This window comes from Schistocerca piceifrons, chromosome 7 (assembly GCF_021461385.2).
Source record: "Schistocerca piceifrons isolate TAMUIC-IGC-003096 chromosome 7, iqSchPice1.1, whole genome shotgun sequence".
Classification (NCBI taxonomy): Eukaryota; Metazoa; Arthropoda; class Insecta; order Orthoptera; family Acrididae; genus Schistocerca; species Schistocerca piceifrons.
The window spans coordinates 24,342,566-24,359,460 of NC_060144.1; the positions used below are offsets into that span (position 1 = coordinate 24,342,566).

At 44.8% G+C, this 16,895-nt stretch overlaps 1 protein-coding gene across 1 annotated transcript in view; it reads left to right on the forward strand.

Moving 5' to 3' along the window:
- LOC124805400 (uncharacterized PE-PGRS family protein PE_PGRS54-like) overlaps positions 1–16,871 on the forward strand; it is a 58,186-nt gene extending 41,315 nt beyond the window's left edge. The window contains exon 4 of the mRNA XM_047265962.1: positions 16,672–16,871. Within this exon, the coding sequence (XP_047121918.1) occupies positions 16,672–16,871 (200 nt within the window). The remainder of the gene's footprint in view (positions 1–16,671) is intronic.
- The last annotated feature ends 24 nt before the right edge of the window (positions 16,872–16,895 follow it).

Here is a 16,895-nt window from a genome sequence, read left to right on the forward strand (position 1 = left end):
AACTGGTACAAATGGAGGAGATGGACCGATGAGCACCCCAGGAAGTACCATTGAGGACACATACCTGTCAGATCGCGGTTTCTCATTGTCGTAAGACACATGGGAGGTCCAAGGTAGTTTCTCATCGAGCATGAGACCCAGGATATGAAACTTCCTGGCAGATTAAAACTGTATGCCCGACCGAGACTCGAACTCGGGACCTTTGCCTTTCGCGGGCAAGTGCTCTACCATCTGAGCACTTGCCCGCGAAAGGCAGAGGTCCTGAGTTCGAGTCTCGGTCGGGCACACAGTTTTAATCTGCCAGGAAGTTTCATATCAGCGCACACTCCGCTGCAGAGTGAAAATCTCATTCATGAGACCCAGGAATTTCGTAGTTTCAGGGAACGGAAGGGCAACTGGCCGAAGATGTAGAGATGGTGGCCACCAAAAATTCATACAGGCGGTTCTGTCAGTGGAAAAACGAAAGCCATTATTGATGCTCCAGGAATAAAGACGATCAAGACTTCGCTGTAGACGACGCTCAGTGAGACACGTCCGTGGAGAACTGCAATAGATGGCAAAATCGTCAATAAAAAATGGAGCCAGGGATGTCCGGCTGGAGACAGGCCATTATACAGTTAATAGCGATAGCAGAGGACGACGCTCAGGGCGGAAACTTGAGGTACACTGTTTTCCTGGATGAAGGTGTCCGACAAAGTAGAACCCACACGCACCTTAAAAACTATCTTTTAACTATCTTTTAAAAATGCCTGAAGGATACAGTGCAGGCAGCCACAGAAGTCCATATGTGAAGAGTATGGAGGATTTCAGGTCTCCAGCAGGTGTCTTAGGCCTTCTCCAAACCAATCTTGTTTCACAGAAAACCATTCATGACAGGGTGGACAAAGTAACGAAATGGCCAACTGCAGAACACCGCTCTCGAAATCCGCACTGTGTATTACTAAACTGTGAGACTCGAGCCACCATACTAGCTAGGAATGAATCGCACGTTCCATCACTTTGCAAACGCAGCTGATAAGAGGAATTTGGCGATAGCTGGAAGGAAGGTTTTTGTCTTTACCAGGCTTAGGTACTGGAATGACGGTGGCTTCACGCCAGCGTCTGTGAAATGTGCCCTCATCCCAGATGCGGTTGCATGTGTTAAGCAGAAAGTGCTTGCCCCTAAGAGAAAGGTGGTGCAACATCTGAACGTTGACGGCGTCTGGGCCTGGGGGCAGACGATTGGGATGAACTAACAGCATGATCTAAGCTCCCGCACTGAAGGCAGCATTGTAGCACTCACGGTTTTGGGAAGAGAGGCGCATCGCCCAAGCCGCCTCTGCTCGTTTCCGATGGAGGAAGGCACGATGATAGTGACAAGAGCTCAAAACTTCCGGAAGATGAAGTCCTTGTGGACCCTATTGCTATCTCCAACACCTTGGGTCGCCGTCTGGATCTTGGTCCCAGAGAGCTGTCTGACAGTAGCAATCCCCAATTTCCGGACTGAGGTTGGTCCACACAACAGAGAAAGGGGTGGAACTGTTACAATAACCAGTGAATGAAATCCAGCTATCTCTTGCTATACCGAAGAAGGTAACAACGCATTGCGCGCATATGTTTATAATGAATGCAGTTTGCCATCGTAGAATGGCGCTTAAAAACTCTGAGAGCACGTTTTCGTGCGTGAATTGCGTCACGGCATGCCTCAGTCCATCAAAGGAGTGGGACACGACGTCGTGAAGAAGTGCGAGGAATGGAACGTTCTGCAGCAGTAAGGATAGTTTAAGTGAGATTCCACCTCATCATCACAACTGGGGAAATCCTGTTCTTCGAAGATCGCCAGGGAGGAGTGAAGCTGCCAGTCAGCCTTAGTAAGCCGCCATTTGGGCGCGCACATGGATGAGGTAGCAGTCAGCTAATGGAAAGCACGCAGGAAATGGTCACGCGAGTAGGTGTCAAAGAACGGAACACTCAAGACGATGGGCCACCTGGGCAGTGCAAAAGGGTAGGTCGAAATGAGATGTGCGACGAGCCGGAAAGGAAAGTGGGTGCTCTAGTGTTAAGGCAGAAGAGGATAAGTTGGTTAAGAAGGTCAGCCTCTCAGACAGATTCTGGAAGAACCCCGAAGAGGATGATGAGCATTAAAGTCACAGACTAGCGGGGAGGTAGCTGCCCAATAAGACTAAAGAAGTTTGCCCTGGGGACAGCAAATCACAGAGGAACAAAAAAGGTACAGAGAGGTAAAGTCAGGTGGGGAAGGAAAAGGCGAATTTAGCAGCTTGAAGATGCATAGTCAGGGAGATGGATTAACTGTGAAGGTCATCTTGTATGACCAGCATGATGCACCCATAAGATGCAATGCCGACCTCAGGGGGAAAGTCAAAACGAATCGGTAAGAAATGTGGAAGCTCAAAGCGGTCATGAGGGCGCAAATTCTTTTCCTGAGAGCAGAGGCAAGGGGACGTTGCGAAGCTAAACGCAGCTGTTGATCTTCGTGGGACCGGAGGCCGCGTACGTTCCATTGGAGGGGATTCGTTATCAGGAGATGCAGGGGTGTCACCTCAGCGGCTGGTGAAGGAGAACAACATTTGCCCGCTTGGTGGACTACTTCGAGCCTTTCCAGTTAGAGGAAGACTCGGGTGTTGTTTGGCTGGAGGGACGCATCGAATCTTCCCGAGAGTGGTACTACTGACCTTTCCTGCCTACTGGTTGTGTACCTGGTGGCTTCACCCCTTGAGGCTAGAGTTTGACGGCCTGTTCCACAGCTGGAGGGGAGGATGGCGATGCTACCATAACACTGGGCTATTTCACAACCTCAGAGCGGAACTGGAGGTCACATACCTGCGTGGCCATGTCCTTCATGGAGCAAGGGGGTAACAAGAACAGAACTATAGGTACCAGACAGGAGAAAGCAGGCTTTGCGACTAGCCAGTAAATCGCGAGCGACTGGGTAAGGCACTTTTTGGCCGCCATTGCAATTGATACAGCGGGAAGAAGGAGTGGACAATCGCCCTCATGCACATCCCTACGACAGATCTCACATTTAGCTGCCTGTCAAGATGTTCTGGTGTGGTTGAAACGATGACACTGGTAGCATCGCATCGGGTTCGGAATGTATGGCCGGACTGTGATTATTTCATAGCCTGCTTTGATGGAGTGGTGCTCTCGCCAAAGATTAAAGGTGAACAAAATTAGTGCAGGTGGTCATTACATGATGAACGGCCATGAGACCCTGATCAGAGAGGTACGATTGTATTTCGTCCTCGGTTAGACCGTCGAGGAGCCTGTTGCAAATTAAAACAAAGTACCATTTCATAAACGAGAGCTCGATTTCACAGGGCCGGCAATTGCATGAACACCTTTCTGAATAATAAACGGGTTTACCGTGGCGAAGAACTGACCATCTTCAGTATGCGAGCCCATGAGAAATATTGATGCAGCGGGAAGGGTCTGGGAATCATTACCCTAATTACGTTTACGTTTCGTAGACGTTGACTGGGAAGATCATTGCATAATCGCGAGAAAATCCACCATGGTTGCCAGCATCTCCGATGGCACACTCCTTCCAACTGTGGGCCCCTTCAAAAGGGGGCGCATCCGCCTTAGATGATTGTTCACACCTCAGGTCACCGCCCGAACATCTGACAGAGGGACCAACCGGCAATTTGCAGTTGCAGCTCAGGCAATCACCCGTCCCTGGGCCTGGCCTGGCCTGTACCACGGGGTACGTGAGAACCCTACCTTTCGACCTGGGGCTGGGAATTTCTCGTTACCCAGTCACCTGTTACGCGTGAGACGCATAGGCCGGCCTTCGGGAGTGCACAGCGAGGAAGAAAAAGAGGAACTTGAAACGCCGAAACGGAGGAATGAGAGAAGGGAAACGAAGAAAGGTAAGAAATCTCACATTTGTTTTTCGCTCCCTTTTCGTCAGCGACAGAATGCAGAACATTCCGAGTAACATCCCAGACATGTTCCCCAAGGGAGGGGGAAAAAAAGAATAGCAAGGATTTATATGCAGCACGGAATGGAAAAAAATGCTGCAAAGGCTGAGGCCTCGTGGTAGCCAAGCACGAACCTGCAAAAGAGTGGTGCGCCCCTTGAGGGGGGGGGGGGGGGAGGGTGGGGGGTTGTGTGGTGGTAGCTGCTGTATTTGTGTCTGGCGCTACCCTAGGTTGCCCCATTGTATACTAAATTAATTTTACTGTCGTAGCCATAGTGATTGAAGGAGTAGGAATATTTCGAGTTGTGGTTATCATGTGGTGATTACTGTGACATCTTGCATCTCTTCTGTGGCAGTACATATTTCGGGAAGGAAAAAAATTTAAGATAATTCGTGTAAGTCCAGAGCGTTCTAGGTTTATTCAGAATATTAACGAATATTCCAAATGATCTAATGTACTCTGTAAATTAGTGTCCTAGAATATAATGTAGCATTATTTAAACATTCGGATACGTTGCAGTGCTCCAAAAGATTACTGTTTCAAAATTTTTGGACCTATCTACAATTATCCAGAATATCTAGACGTTTCTGTAACGAACTGGAATATTTTCGAGCGGTTCTGATTGTTCTTCGTGTTCTGTGAATGTATCGTTATGTGCCTGACAGTACCTATTTTGAAATAAGGAACACATGAGTATTTTTACTCTTCAGACCACTAAAGTGAACAATCGACAGTGTGTCGCGTCCGTGGGTATTGCAAGGGATTGAGCGACACGGTTCGTGAAAGGGATTTAGCGGGTTCACCTTAGTGAGAGGGAGACTTTTTGATCTGGCTAAGATGTGGAAATCCCCGGTGTGAAGGTACAAGGCTAGGAGCGGGTGAAATTAAAGTCTTGTTAACTTTAACAAGTTGCAGTTTATTCCGAAGAATTACAGCTCACCCTAACTGAGTGGTGACTGCATTCACAGGAAGGCCAAGTCTAATACAGAGACGGTGACTGACTCCACCGTTCCGACTGCCTACTAGAAGCTCTGCAGTACTTGCTAGCGCCATACGTCAGAGTCCCGCCGCTACGCCCTAACGCTCTCCAGCGACTATCTCCGGCTGCCTGCCTACAGCCCGTTCCTCAGCCCAAGTCGGCTGCTGCTGTCACGCTGACTACTGTCGCTACCCGGAACCTAACATCGGGAGACGCCGGAGCGGCTATCTTCCAAGTTTTGTTAGCTCTGCCCCTCTGACCCCGCCAGCACTTGGCATGACGTAGCGTCGAAAACAACTTACCCTTGTTTGAAGAACAACAACAACAACAATACTTAAACGTTACCAGAGGCTGGGTGGAGGGACACAGGTGCCTCTCGCAATACGGTCACGCACTGCGTCCTGGGCCCTTCATTGGCTCCTCATGACGTAGTGCGGCCCCCACCAAGGGCTCTCTCTCTCTCTCTCTCTCTCTCTCTCTCTCTCTCTCTCTCTCTCTCTCTCTCTCCGATCCCAGACTTCTCTCTCTAAACAGAAGTTCTCCGTTGTAATTTTTAATTGCCTACTTGTCACGAGTCCCTACACAGAGCTGCTTTTGTCTCGTTAAGGAGTCTGTTTCTTTTCTTATCACGCGTAGCTGCCGGACAGTTTGGTCTGTGTTCCTTTATGACCCCTCTCTGCCACGCCCAGCATTTAGCTTACACCTTAACTCACCTAGTATTTACAGACTATTTCCGTCGTACTGCCTGAGAAAGACTATATTTAGACTTTGCTTGTTACTGCGGTTGCAACAAGTATCTTCGTAGAAATAATGTTCATAAGAATCGTATTTCGCGAATTTCTCGAGTAATCTTATGTTCTCTGGGAACTAATGAAACAAGCAAGCGAAGCTCTTCTTTAGAAGTTGGTGTAAGAAAGACAATACATTTTATTTTCAAGGTGGGAGATCTCATCAGCAGTAAGTGGCACGTTTACCTAAAATGGAAAAGGATGTAGCCGATTTTGTGACATATTTCAAGTTTCCAATCAGGAGAAATCATTTCTTGCGTTTTCATCGGTTTTTGGAGTTCCACAGTGCGTGTTGATAGTCCTTTGCGTGTATAGTGTGGTGTAGTTTTCCACTATCTTCAGTATGCACAGGGACTGAGTACAGATGCGAGCTGAGTCCGTGACACTTCGCTCTCAGCTCCAGACTTACCACTCGCACTAAAATTGACTCCTCAAACGTGGTCGAGTGGGTGGTAACATCAGGTCTTGGCAGGCAGCGGAAGACTCCCAGGGGCCGCACCCCAGGCCTCGCTGGTTCGTCTGTGACCCACAGACGGCACCTGAAACATGCCTGTCAGCGTCCTCAGACAGATGAAATTGCTTGTCTTGTTTCAGAGGAAACCCTTCAGCCCCCAAGATCTGGGCAGACACACCAGGTGGAATGACTGACACTTAGGGGCCCCATAATGTGCCTAACATTGGAGCTCCCAAGGAACATAGCTGCCAAGAATGGGAAGAAAGCCAACTTGCACTCATGTGCATACCGGTTTGAATCATTTCAGATGTGGAACGGGCCTTCCTAAGGCCATGAAGAGCACAGGGTGCAGCCAGCTGCAAGTGGTGGCTCAAGTCAGTAGCATTAATGTGGGTCACTGGACTAGAAGAGGTTCTCTCTGGTTTCGAGCAGTTATCAGATGTGGTAAGAACTACTAGTCTTACTTGTGAGGCAGAAGCAGAGCTCACCATTGTACCAGAGATCCGCAGTCGGTCCTGTCGATTACGCTGCAGTGCCGAATGGAGGGTCTGAATCAGAAGCTCAGTCGGTTCTGCGACAGTCTAGGCTGCATATTCCTCGCCTTGCACCGTACGGTGGTTGGGTTTTGGGTTTCATCGAATAAGCCAGGAGTCCACTACATACAGGTGGCGACTACACGGTAGCAGGGGCTGTGTGGAGTGGACTGGGCGGTTTTTTTAGGTTACAGGATCTCGGGAAAAGGCAAAAAGGGCTTTAGTCACAAAGGGTGCAGGCCGAACAAAAGAAGAACATAGATACAGGAAAAATTGGTGTAACAATTGTAAATTGTAGGTGTACCAGAGCTCCAAAGGCTAACAGAAAACACCAATGCTCAAATAGTTATAGGCACAGAAAGCTGGCTAAAGCAGGGGTAAGGCCAGCCGGAATTTTTATGGAACACCTAACTGTGTTCAGAAATGATATGCTAAATACAGATGGCGGTGGCGTTTGTTGCTTTTAGAAGTACCTCTACCTTCTTCCAAAACTGAAGTACATAGTTCCTGTGAATTGGTATGGGTAGCGGTCATTCTTGGCCATCGGAATAAAATAATTTTCTGATCTGGGTTGGGACGTCGCTAAAAGCATCCAGATGCTGAAAGGTTCGAAGCACACTTCTTCAGTTTACTTTAGACCTTATAATTTCATGTGCCGGATACGTGATTGTAATTGGAGTCACCGAAACATCCGAAATTGCGCTAAACGCGTTCTCTAAAAATCGTTTGCAGCCATTAGTAAAAGTTTGTGAAACCCGCTTGATCTCTTTGCAACAACTAATCCTAAGATAATAACGAGCATCAAAACGTATACAGGGATTAGTGAGCACAGGGTTATTGTATCGAGAGTGAATACCGCAACTCTCAAATCCACAAAAAATAAACGAAAAATATATGTGTTAAAAAATCTGATAAAAATTCACTTCACGTCTTCCTTAGCAACTGACAGATTTACAGCAAATAAATTAATGAAGGACCCTATGTCTCTGTAGGTACTACTTCAATTGCAGACCAGATGTGGTTCGAATTCACTCTCTAGTTCTTTCAAACTAACAAAGCTGATCCTCCATGGTACACAAAAAAGGTCAGAACACTGTTGTTGCAACAACGAAAAAGAATGCAAATTTGAAAGAACGCTAAATCCAGAGGATTGGCAATCTTATACAGAAGCTCGAAGTGTAGTATGGACTTCGGTCCGAGATGCTTACAGTAGTTTCATTGTGGAAACTGTCTCGAGACCTGCCAGAAAATCCAAAGATATTCTAGTCATATGTACATTATGTTAGCATGAGAGAGAATCAAGGCCTTTTCTGCACACTAAGAATTGAAACACTATGTATGACAGTGCTGCTAAAGCAGATCTGCTAAACACAGCCTCCCGACATTTCTAAACCAAAGACGACGAAGTAAATATTGCAGAACTGGAGTCGAGAACAGCTGCCACCATGAGTAACTTAGTAGATATCCTGAGCGTAGTGAAGCAACTTAATAAAATCAGGCCTTTCAGTCCAGGTTGTTAAGTGATTTAAGGACGGAGGTATTGCAGCAGCAGTCTCTGTGAAGAGCCTAATTGGTATAGAATCATAAGCAACCATTTACTAGACGAGAAACAGCTTTTTACTCATATGAAGAGTTGAGAGCTATCGACAAGGAATTTGCAATTATTTACTTAATTACAGGTTTACAGAAGGCTTTTGACACCGTAGTTCTGTGCTTATGCAATGTCTCAGGTATGTAACTGGACTGCGACCTCTGAAAGGAAATCACAATCCATAGTAATATATAGCATTCCCCAAGGTAGTGTTATAGTGAAGGAACAGCAGAGGACCTGGAGGCAGGAAAGAGTCTAGTAAGCAGCCTAAGGTGGCTGTTCAGTCTTTGAACGACAGCGTGATCTGCAAGGTCAACAGAAGCTCCAAACAAATTGCAGTAAAATTTGGAAGAGGTATCTTCATAGTGCGGAAATTGGCTATTAACTCTAAATAATGGGAAGTGTGGGGTCTTCACCTGAGTGCTGAAAGAAATCCATTAAAATTCGGCTACATTATAAATCGAACATGTATACAGGCCAGAAATTCACCTAAATACCTAGGAATTACAATTATGATCAACTTAAATCGGAAAGAACCTATGGAAAATAAAACTCAAATCTACTAAAGCTAGTGCCTACACTACGATTGTCTGTTCTCATTTGGAGTACTGTTGCACGGTGTGTGATCGTTATCACGTAGGATTAACGGAATACATCGAGAATGTTTGAAGACGCGCACAGCACTTTTTGTATTATTCTTAAGTATGAGTCAGTGAAAGGATACGGCTTTGTTTTAATGACTTCCACATGAAACCCTGCTTCTCATTGCGACAGGACCCTTTCAAAAAATTTCCTTCTCCAACTCTCTCCTCCTCATACAAAAACATTAGGACTTGATTTCTCCCTATGTAGGTCAGCCTGAACATAATAAAATAAGGGAAATCTGAGCTTGCCCAGGAAGAAAGAAGTGTTTTCTGTACACTGTTCCGAGAATTATTGTGAAGGTGGTTCCATGAACCACATGTCATGCACTGTAGTGTGATTTGTAGGGTATCCTTGTAGATTTAGACGAAAAGCGAAATGATTGGCTACCGTAAAATCTCATTCGTGTACGGGACAATGGCATGTTAAAGCGCTCGTTGAAATATACTGCGCGCCATATTCGGTGCTGTCTGAAAATGGTAAACAAACCAGGGACTGACAGGAACTTTAATTTCTGCTGTCCCGACGACGGCTTTGACCTGCGTGGCCTCAAACAAGTGATACTACTGAAGCACTAACACTTCTCTCCGCCTTTGTTGCGCCAAACAGACATTAACAGCTTATTTCTTACTCTGCTCCCCACATCCACCAGTTGTTCTGTACATGCACGTTAGATACTTTAAATAGCTTTAAACTTCTGAGTATGGACGAGAGAGTGAGTTTGCGTGCGCGTGCGCGTGCGCGTGCGTCTCAATTATTTGACTGACATCAACCATGAAGGTTCTACGAGCTTAAAGACGCAGAATTCTTGTTATTAATTCAGTGTTACGCCTGATGCTTAAGTTTTACTGCGTGAGCAAACAAAATTTTTATTACGAAACTTTATTCTCTTTCTTTATTTTGTGGCAGTCTCAGCGACCGGAAGCTTCGGAAACTTCACATAGTTTCAAAGCTTGTTCGAAGTCGCTAAGAGCTCCTTTTGAAATACTAGGCAAGACACCACGCTTATGAATTATTTAAAAAATTCGACTTTAGTTTGGTTTATACAGGAGCGTATTTCTAATGTTATTAGTTGTAGATGTTTTCGTTTCTTAAAAGCACTGTGTTATCAGAATGTGTTTCACTATGTGTTATGTTTACACATACCCTCTTCCTATGGTGAGATTCCCATTCTAATATCAAGGAAGAAAACCTACTACACAAGGCTTGTAATTGTTATAGGGAAGACACGTGATCCAGCTAAGCTTATTGTTCTGTTAATTGCACATCGAATGTGGAATTATTCAGAGGTAGTGCGGACTGTTTCTATGAAATGATGTAATGTTATATCTGAGTATTGTGGAGGTACAAATAGAAGCGAGATCCTCGAGAATCGTGATGAGGCCATTAGTATTCCTTCATTCTTTACTTCATTGCTCTTCCTTAAGACATCGCGATGTGTCAAGACAAAAGATGAGGGGTTTCACGCCGCGGCCGAGCGTGCAGAATACGGTCCCCGCAGGACTGTAAGCAGCCCTGAAGAGCTGCTACCTCCAGGGGCGCCCATAGCCGGGAGCAGTAACAGGGGACGTGTGCCCCCTCCTAATCCTTAGGTAAAGGAAAAAAACAGTGTGGTCATGTTTTTCATTTAAGGAAATGATTTAAATGTAGGCATGTATTTATCAGGGACGAAACCAACTCTTTTTATGGCTACTTACAAGTTGCCATTCATCTTACAAAACAAAAATACTCTATATTGCCAGGTCTATGTAAAGCTTTCCAAACACTGCAAAAAGAAGGAAAAACAAAACAGCTATCAAGGTCGCACACCGTAGTCGTAGGTGCTAAGAATAAACGGGCGTTGCTGTTATCAACGAGTACTGTAGCGTAAACGGAGCAAGTTTCGATGTACAACCGCCACATGGCTGCAAAATTGTTATTCCTCTGCAACTGGATTGTTTTCGTCGTTCAGATTTTAAACTTTTGAAATGTGTACTATGGATATAAGTTGGATAATAGTAACTATTTTAGCAGCTGTGTCATGGTGAGGCATAATACGTTGTGCTCCACAGATTTATGGAACACAAGGCTTTGTGAAACAACTGTTCCCAAACAAGATACACAATACGTAACATTGACATCTGCATTATTTGTTCGCATAAGTGAGGGTATGAAATTAACGAAAATCCATTACTCTGTAACGAACTACCAGAGGCCATGGGTCTGATACCCAATTACTCCAAATTCACGGAACAACGTCCAAAATTTAGTGTGTGGATTGCGGGTCAACCCTATATACAAGATGTTCAAAGCCCTTAGGCTCCCAGCTATATATGCTCTAGAGGTTCCTAACTGAAGTATTTGGAGATACGGATCCGATGGTCGTGAATGCGTATTTCAGGCAGAACGAGATACCGAGTGCCCGGATTGTTTACATAACGTGTTTGGGAATGCTTACTTTATCTTATGAAAACTATCCGGACACCTCTATATAATGCTGAATCGACCAGTAGATGTTGGGAGAGGCGGACCTGCCAGTAAAAATCGAGGCGGGAAGTAAAGTCTTGTCAGTACAGAAACAGTGACAGCAGAACTGATCGACTTCGAATACGGACAAGCCACTGGATGTCACCTGAGCAACAGATCCATCAACGACATCTCAACTGTTCTAAAGCAGCTGAAGTTGATTGTTGGTGATGGCTACTGTGGTTCCTTCGCGTTTCCACTTCACTTCAGTCACAAGCCATGGCCAGGTGGACCTCGTGTGCTGATGAACCCACAAGCATTGTGAAGGGTGTTCGTAAAGAAATTATGACGCCAGTGGAACGAGTCACTTCAGTTCGAAAGTGCTGTCAGCAGTCCAGCTAGCACGAAGACTGTGTGTACACAGTTACAAATAACGTACTACAATGATCGAGCAGTTCATCGCAAGTCACATGTCTGTCGTCATTGTTAGGCGACTGCTGAGGTGGAGAGATGCATCTGGACATTCCATGACGAAACCAGTAATTTGGAGTGATGAACCCCGCTGAACCCTGTGACAAGTCGACACAACGGTTTGGATTTCGCGAATGCTTTGAAGACGTTACCTACCATCATGTGTATTGTCGATTGTACACTACAAAGGAACTTATGTTACGTTATATGGGTCTTTTTAAGGGTTATGGTGTGCCTCTTGCTGCGATTAAGAATACTCGAAGTGCGCAAGAATATGAATCGTCTCTGCGTACAGTAGAAGTACATTTCTGAAAAGATTGATTGTATCAGCATGACAATGCGCCATGTCATCAAGCATAATACACTATGTGATCAAAAGTATCCGGACACCTGGTCGAAAATGACTTACACGTTCGTAACCCCCTTTATTGGTAATTTAGGAACTGGACATGGTGTTGGCCCACCCTTAGCCTCGATGACAGCTTTCACTTTCGCTGGCATAGGTTCAGTCAGGTACTGGAAGTTTTGTGAAGGATGGGCTGCCTTTATCCAAGAGTGCTGCACTGAGGAGGGGTATCTATGTCGGTCGGTGAGGTCCGGCACGAAACAGGCCTTTCGAAACATCACAAAGTTGACTATATGATTCAGGTCATGTCCCTGTGCAGGCCAGTCCATTACAGGGATGTTATTGTCGTGTAACCACTCCGCCACAGGCCGTGCTCGATCGTGTTGAAAGATGCAGTCACCATCCCTGAATTACGCTTCAATAGTGGGAACCAAGAAGGTGGTTAAAACATCAATGTAGGCCTGTGCTGTGATAGTGTCACGCAAAACAACAAAGGGTGCAAGCCCCTTCCATGGGGAAACACGACCACACCATAGCTCCACCGCCACCGAATTTTACTGATGGCACTACACAAGCTGGCCGGTGACGTTCACCGGGCATTCGCCATATCCACACCCTGCCATCGCATCGCCACATTGTGTACCGTGATTCGTCATTGCAGACATCATTTTCCAGTGTTCAATCGCCCAATGTTTACGCTCGTTACACCAAGCTAGGCGTTGTTTGGGATTTACCAGTGCGATGTGTGGCATATTAGCAGCCGCTCGGCCATGAAATTCAAGTTCTCACCTTCCACCTGACAGCATCAGGATCCACTGCAAGTACTATGACAGTTTGGAATTCCTGTGTGATGGTCTGGGTAAACGTCTGCCTATTACACATTACGACCCTCTTCACTATCGGCCGTCTCTGTCGGTCAACAGACGAGGTCACCCTGTACGCTTTCGTGCTGTACATGTCCCTTCACGCTTCCACTTCACTATCCCATCGGAAACAGTGGACCTAGGGATGTTTAGGAGTGTGGAAATCTCGCGTACAGACGTACGACAAGTGACACCAAATTACCTGACCACGTTCAAAGTCCCGAGTTCCGCGGAGTGCCCCGTTCGCCTCTCTCACGATGTCTAATGAATATTGAGGTCGCTGATAAGGAGTACCTACCAGTACGTAGCAGCACAATGCACTTAACATTAAAAACGTGTTTTTGCGGGTGTCTAGATACTTTTGATCACATTGTGTGTGAGGCAATGGTTTATGGATAGTAACATTCCTGAAATCGACTGGCCTGTCCAAAATCCAATAGACCACGTTTGGGATGAGTTACTACGTCGACATCGCCCCAGACCCCAGTATCCAACATCCCACCTTCTCTTGTTTCGGCTCTTGAGGAAGGAACGGCTCCTATTCCTTCACAGACATTGAAGCACCTGATTGAAGATGTTCGCGGCGGATTTCAGGTCATCAAAGCCTAAGGGTAGACAACCCACAATGTCCACTAACAAATGTCTAGACGTATGTTCAGATTGTTGCAAAATGTACACTAGCATCAACAATATAGACACTGTGGGCGGGTATCAGTTATAGAAACTACTTTGTTATAGTCTGAGTTTCCAAAATTATGTTTAACAGGAACTAGTCATGAACTGCAAATAGTGGTAAACAGTAACGTGCAGAATCACATTCAGTGTACGGCGCCGCAAGATGTACTTCCTGGAAAGCGGAACGAAGCGGGGAATGTTTCGCAACAGACATCGTCATACCTGAATCAGTTTACCTCCAGAAGTAGGTTTTTTCAACTGTGTCGTTCAGGCCACATAAAACTGACCAAGATTCTCGGCGAGGAATTGTTAGCACAGTGGAATCTAAGGAGATGACGTGCAGCTGCTGCTTATTTATGAATTTTCTTCTCCCTCACAACTCAACTATTTCAAAAATACAGTGTAGTTCTCAAACTATTCCTTTTAAGAGCCCTTGCCTCTCGATTTTGTCACCCTGTGTGCATCTTGTACTTACAGCGATTAGTTCCGAAATAAACTTTACTTACTTTCCCTTCTGTGTTGGTAAGACGAGTATACTACATTTATCCCACTGTGAGAAAAGACGGTCAGTGCCTTCATGGAAAAATGTTTCGCGTGCTCACGGCACTATGATTACACCAAGGGTCTGTCGTCTTCGTCCGAAGGCAATAAATGGCTACAAATGTCTTTCTCTAGGTCTCCAAGAACATTGACATCACATGGGGAGAGATTGGGGCCCTTTTAAGTACGGCTGATATGTAAGGGATAAAATACCCAGCGAAACGTCTGCAGCGTACTCAACCTGCTACATGTCGCCCCTCCCAGTTGTTGCGAAGGTTTCACACCACGTCTACAGTTCAGTGGAAACAAGGGATCAACGAAAGCACGGAAGTCAGACTTCACACTTCCCGAAGGATGTCTCATGAAACAGGAAAGTGCAACGTCGCTTACAACGACACTGACAACATAAAATGAAGAGAAATGCGGAAGTTATTTTAGGTAATACTGCCGAATCGTTTGTCAGGGGACTAGAAGTAATATTTTCTTCTTCCACGTATTTGGGAAGTAGTGAAGCGCCGAGAAGTACTTTTAGCTATGTATTCCTCTATATTCTTTTTATTGTGCGATTGGAGAAGCTAGCGTTTCGTGCAACGATCCTCAAGGATGGTTTCCAATGAGATTTTTTTCCTTTGTCCTGCTGTTACATTATAGCTTTCCTCGGAAGAGCCAAGCGAAAGTTTTGGTCTAACGAAGCCTTGTAAGCCGAAACACTTAATAAATGAAAAGTGCTATATTGTGTATGTTCTATGGGACTGATTTATTTAGTTATGTTGGGCTACCAAAAAGGAACGGTAGAATCAGTTAACTAAATTTTGCTAGTTATCTCATTTTTTTCCATTAAATATCAATTTTATTTGGTATACATTTGTTTCGTCATAAATCATCAACTACCGATAATTACGCAATGCTTAGCCTCCTAAACGTTTTAGTCCATTGAAAATGTATTCTACATCTATTTTCATTGTTAACGTTTGTAAATAACTGGTCTCTTCCTAAGAGAATGATTTTCTAATAAACTTATTAATGTGGTCTTCAACCACAAAAGCAGGGGAGATAATATTTATTTAAACTTGGCCACTTTCTTTTGCTTTGGCGTGGAATGTGTAAAGAGACGAACAGTTAGTGGCAGTCAATCTCGGTTCTACTGGTACACTGCAGTCGGCGGTTAGTATGCTCAAAAGTAGTATTTCGTGCAGCAAAGTATTGCGCAGTAGTGGATGGAAACGTTTCTTTGATAGTTATAGTAAGTCGTCTCAGCGAAGTAACTGCCTCGGATAGAAGGTTTTTTTCGGGGCTAAATCTAAGTTCTAATTGACTGAAGAAGAAAGAAACGTGCAGCAAGTATTGCAGCCAAAGAACGTAACACGGAGCAGGAGCAACATGCCTAATGCGAGACGAAGATACAATCATCTGTTGACTGCCCCCTGCTTGTCCACCTGTGCCTCAGCTAGAAACTCAAGAACGCTTTTTTTTCCTTCTTAGAGATGTGAAGCGACGTTCAGATATGCTAGGAAAACTGGGTGTCAATTAGATCTGGACAATATGGTAACATTATCTGTAGTAACTTCTATGACATGGGAAGAAGGAAACGACGTTGCAAGTAATTTTCCTAGGTCAGTGATCACGAACATTTATACTATCTGTAAGTACAGTTTCGTTAAGTATTGCACGAAGATAAAGTGATTAAGTAACTTCTTGAACAGAAGCCGTGCGTATTTAATAGTGATCGCTCTTTTATAGTTCATTTTTAATTTTACTATTAGACTCTAGCAATATTTACGAAAAAACAGCAAAATTAATAATTGTTCTCGTTTCTTTTAAAAATAAATTCAGTATTGTTGGCTGCAAACGTAGAGAAACCAGTTTACTTCCTGTAATGATGAAAAGAAGCAAGCACACTTTAACAACCATTAACAAGATTGTTCTCCAAATTAAAGAATACGGTCGCCAATCCTGACTAGGCTAACATGAGTTATTTCTGTAATTCCACACACAATGTTTTTCGGGAAGGAAAATGAAAAGTTAAACTGTCCTGTCCCGGTATTAAACAATGCTACTCTTTTGGGGATGTCTCAGAGTCAAAATAATTACTGCAGTAAGAAGTAGAGTGTATGTGAAAAATGATTAGAGATAAATTTATTCTGAAGCATTAGTGGGTGTTGAAATAATACAATTATCTTAATAATCAATGGCGACAGTTTTACGTCACAAACATTTTACAAATCTATAGTTCCAAACAATTATATAATATTAGTCCAATTAGACGTCAAATAGGTGGTATGCTATTCGGTCATTAGCTCCGCATAATAAATAGAAAACTTAAATGAAACGAGCTCACCAGATTGTACAAATAAAGTTAACTGTAATTTAGAACAATACTTTAGTGGTGTAACACTTCTCTGTTTAATTCTACGTTTGTTAAAGGGTCGCTCCAAAATGTGAATGAAGAGGAAGAGACCTCACTTTCGAGGAAACCTGTCGTTCGCACGCCGCAGCCAGGACCTCGCATCCTGCCTGTCATGGCCGGGCCACCTGGCTGGGAATCTCCGAGTCGATATAATATAGCGGCCAGGCTGGGGGCCTCATCTGACGCGCGGGCTTCTCAGCGCAGCGCCGCTTCTTGAATAATGCAGCTCCCGATACGTCAC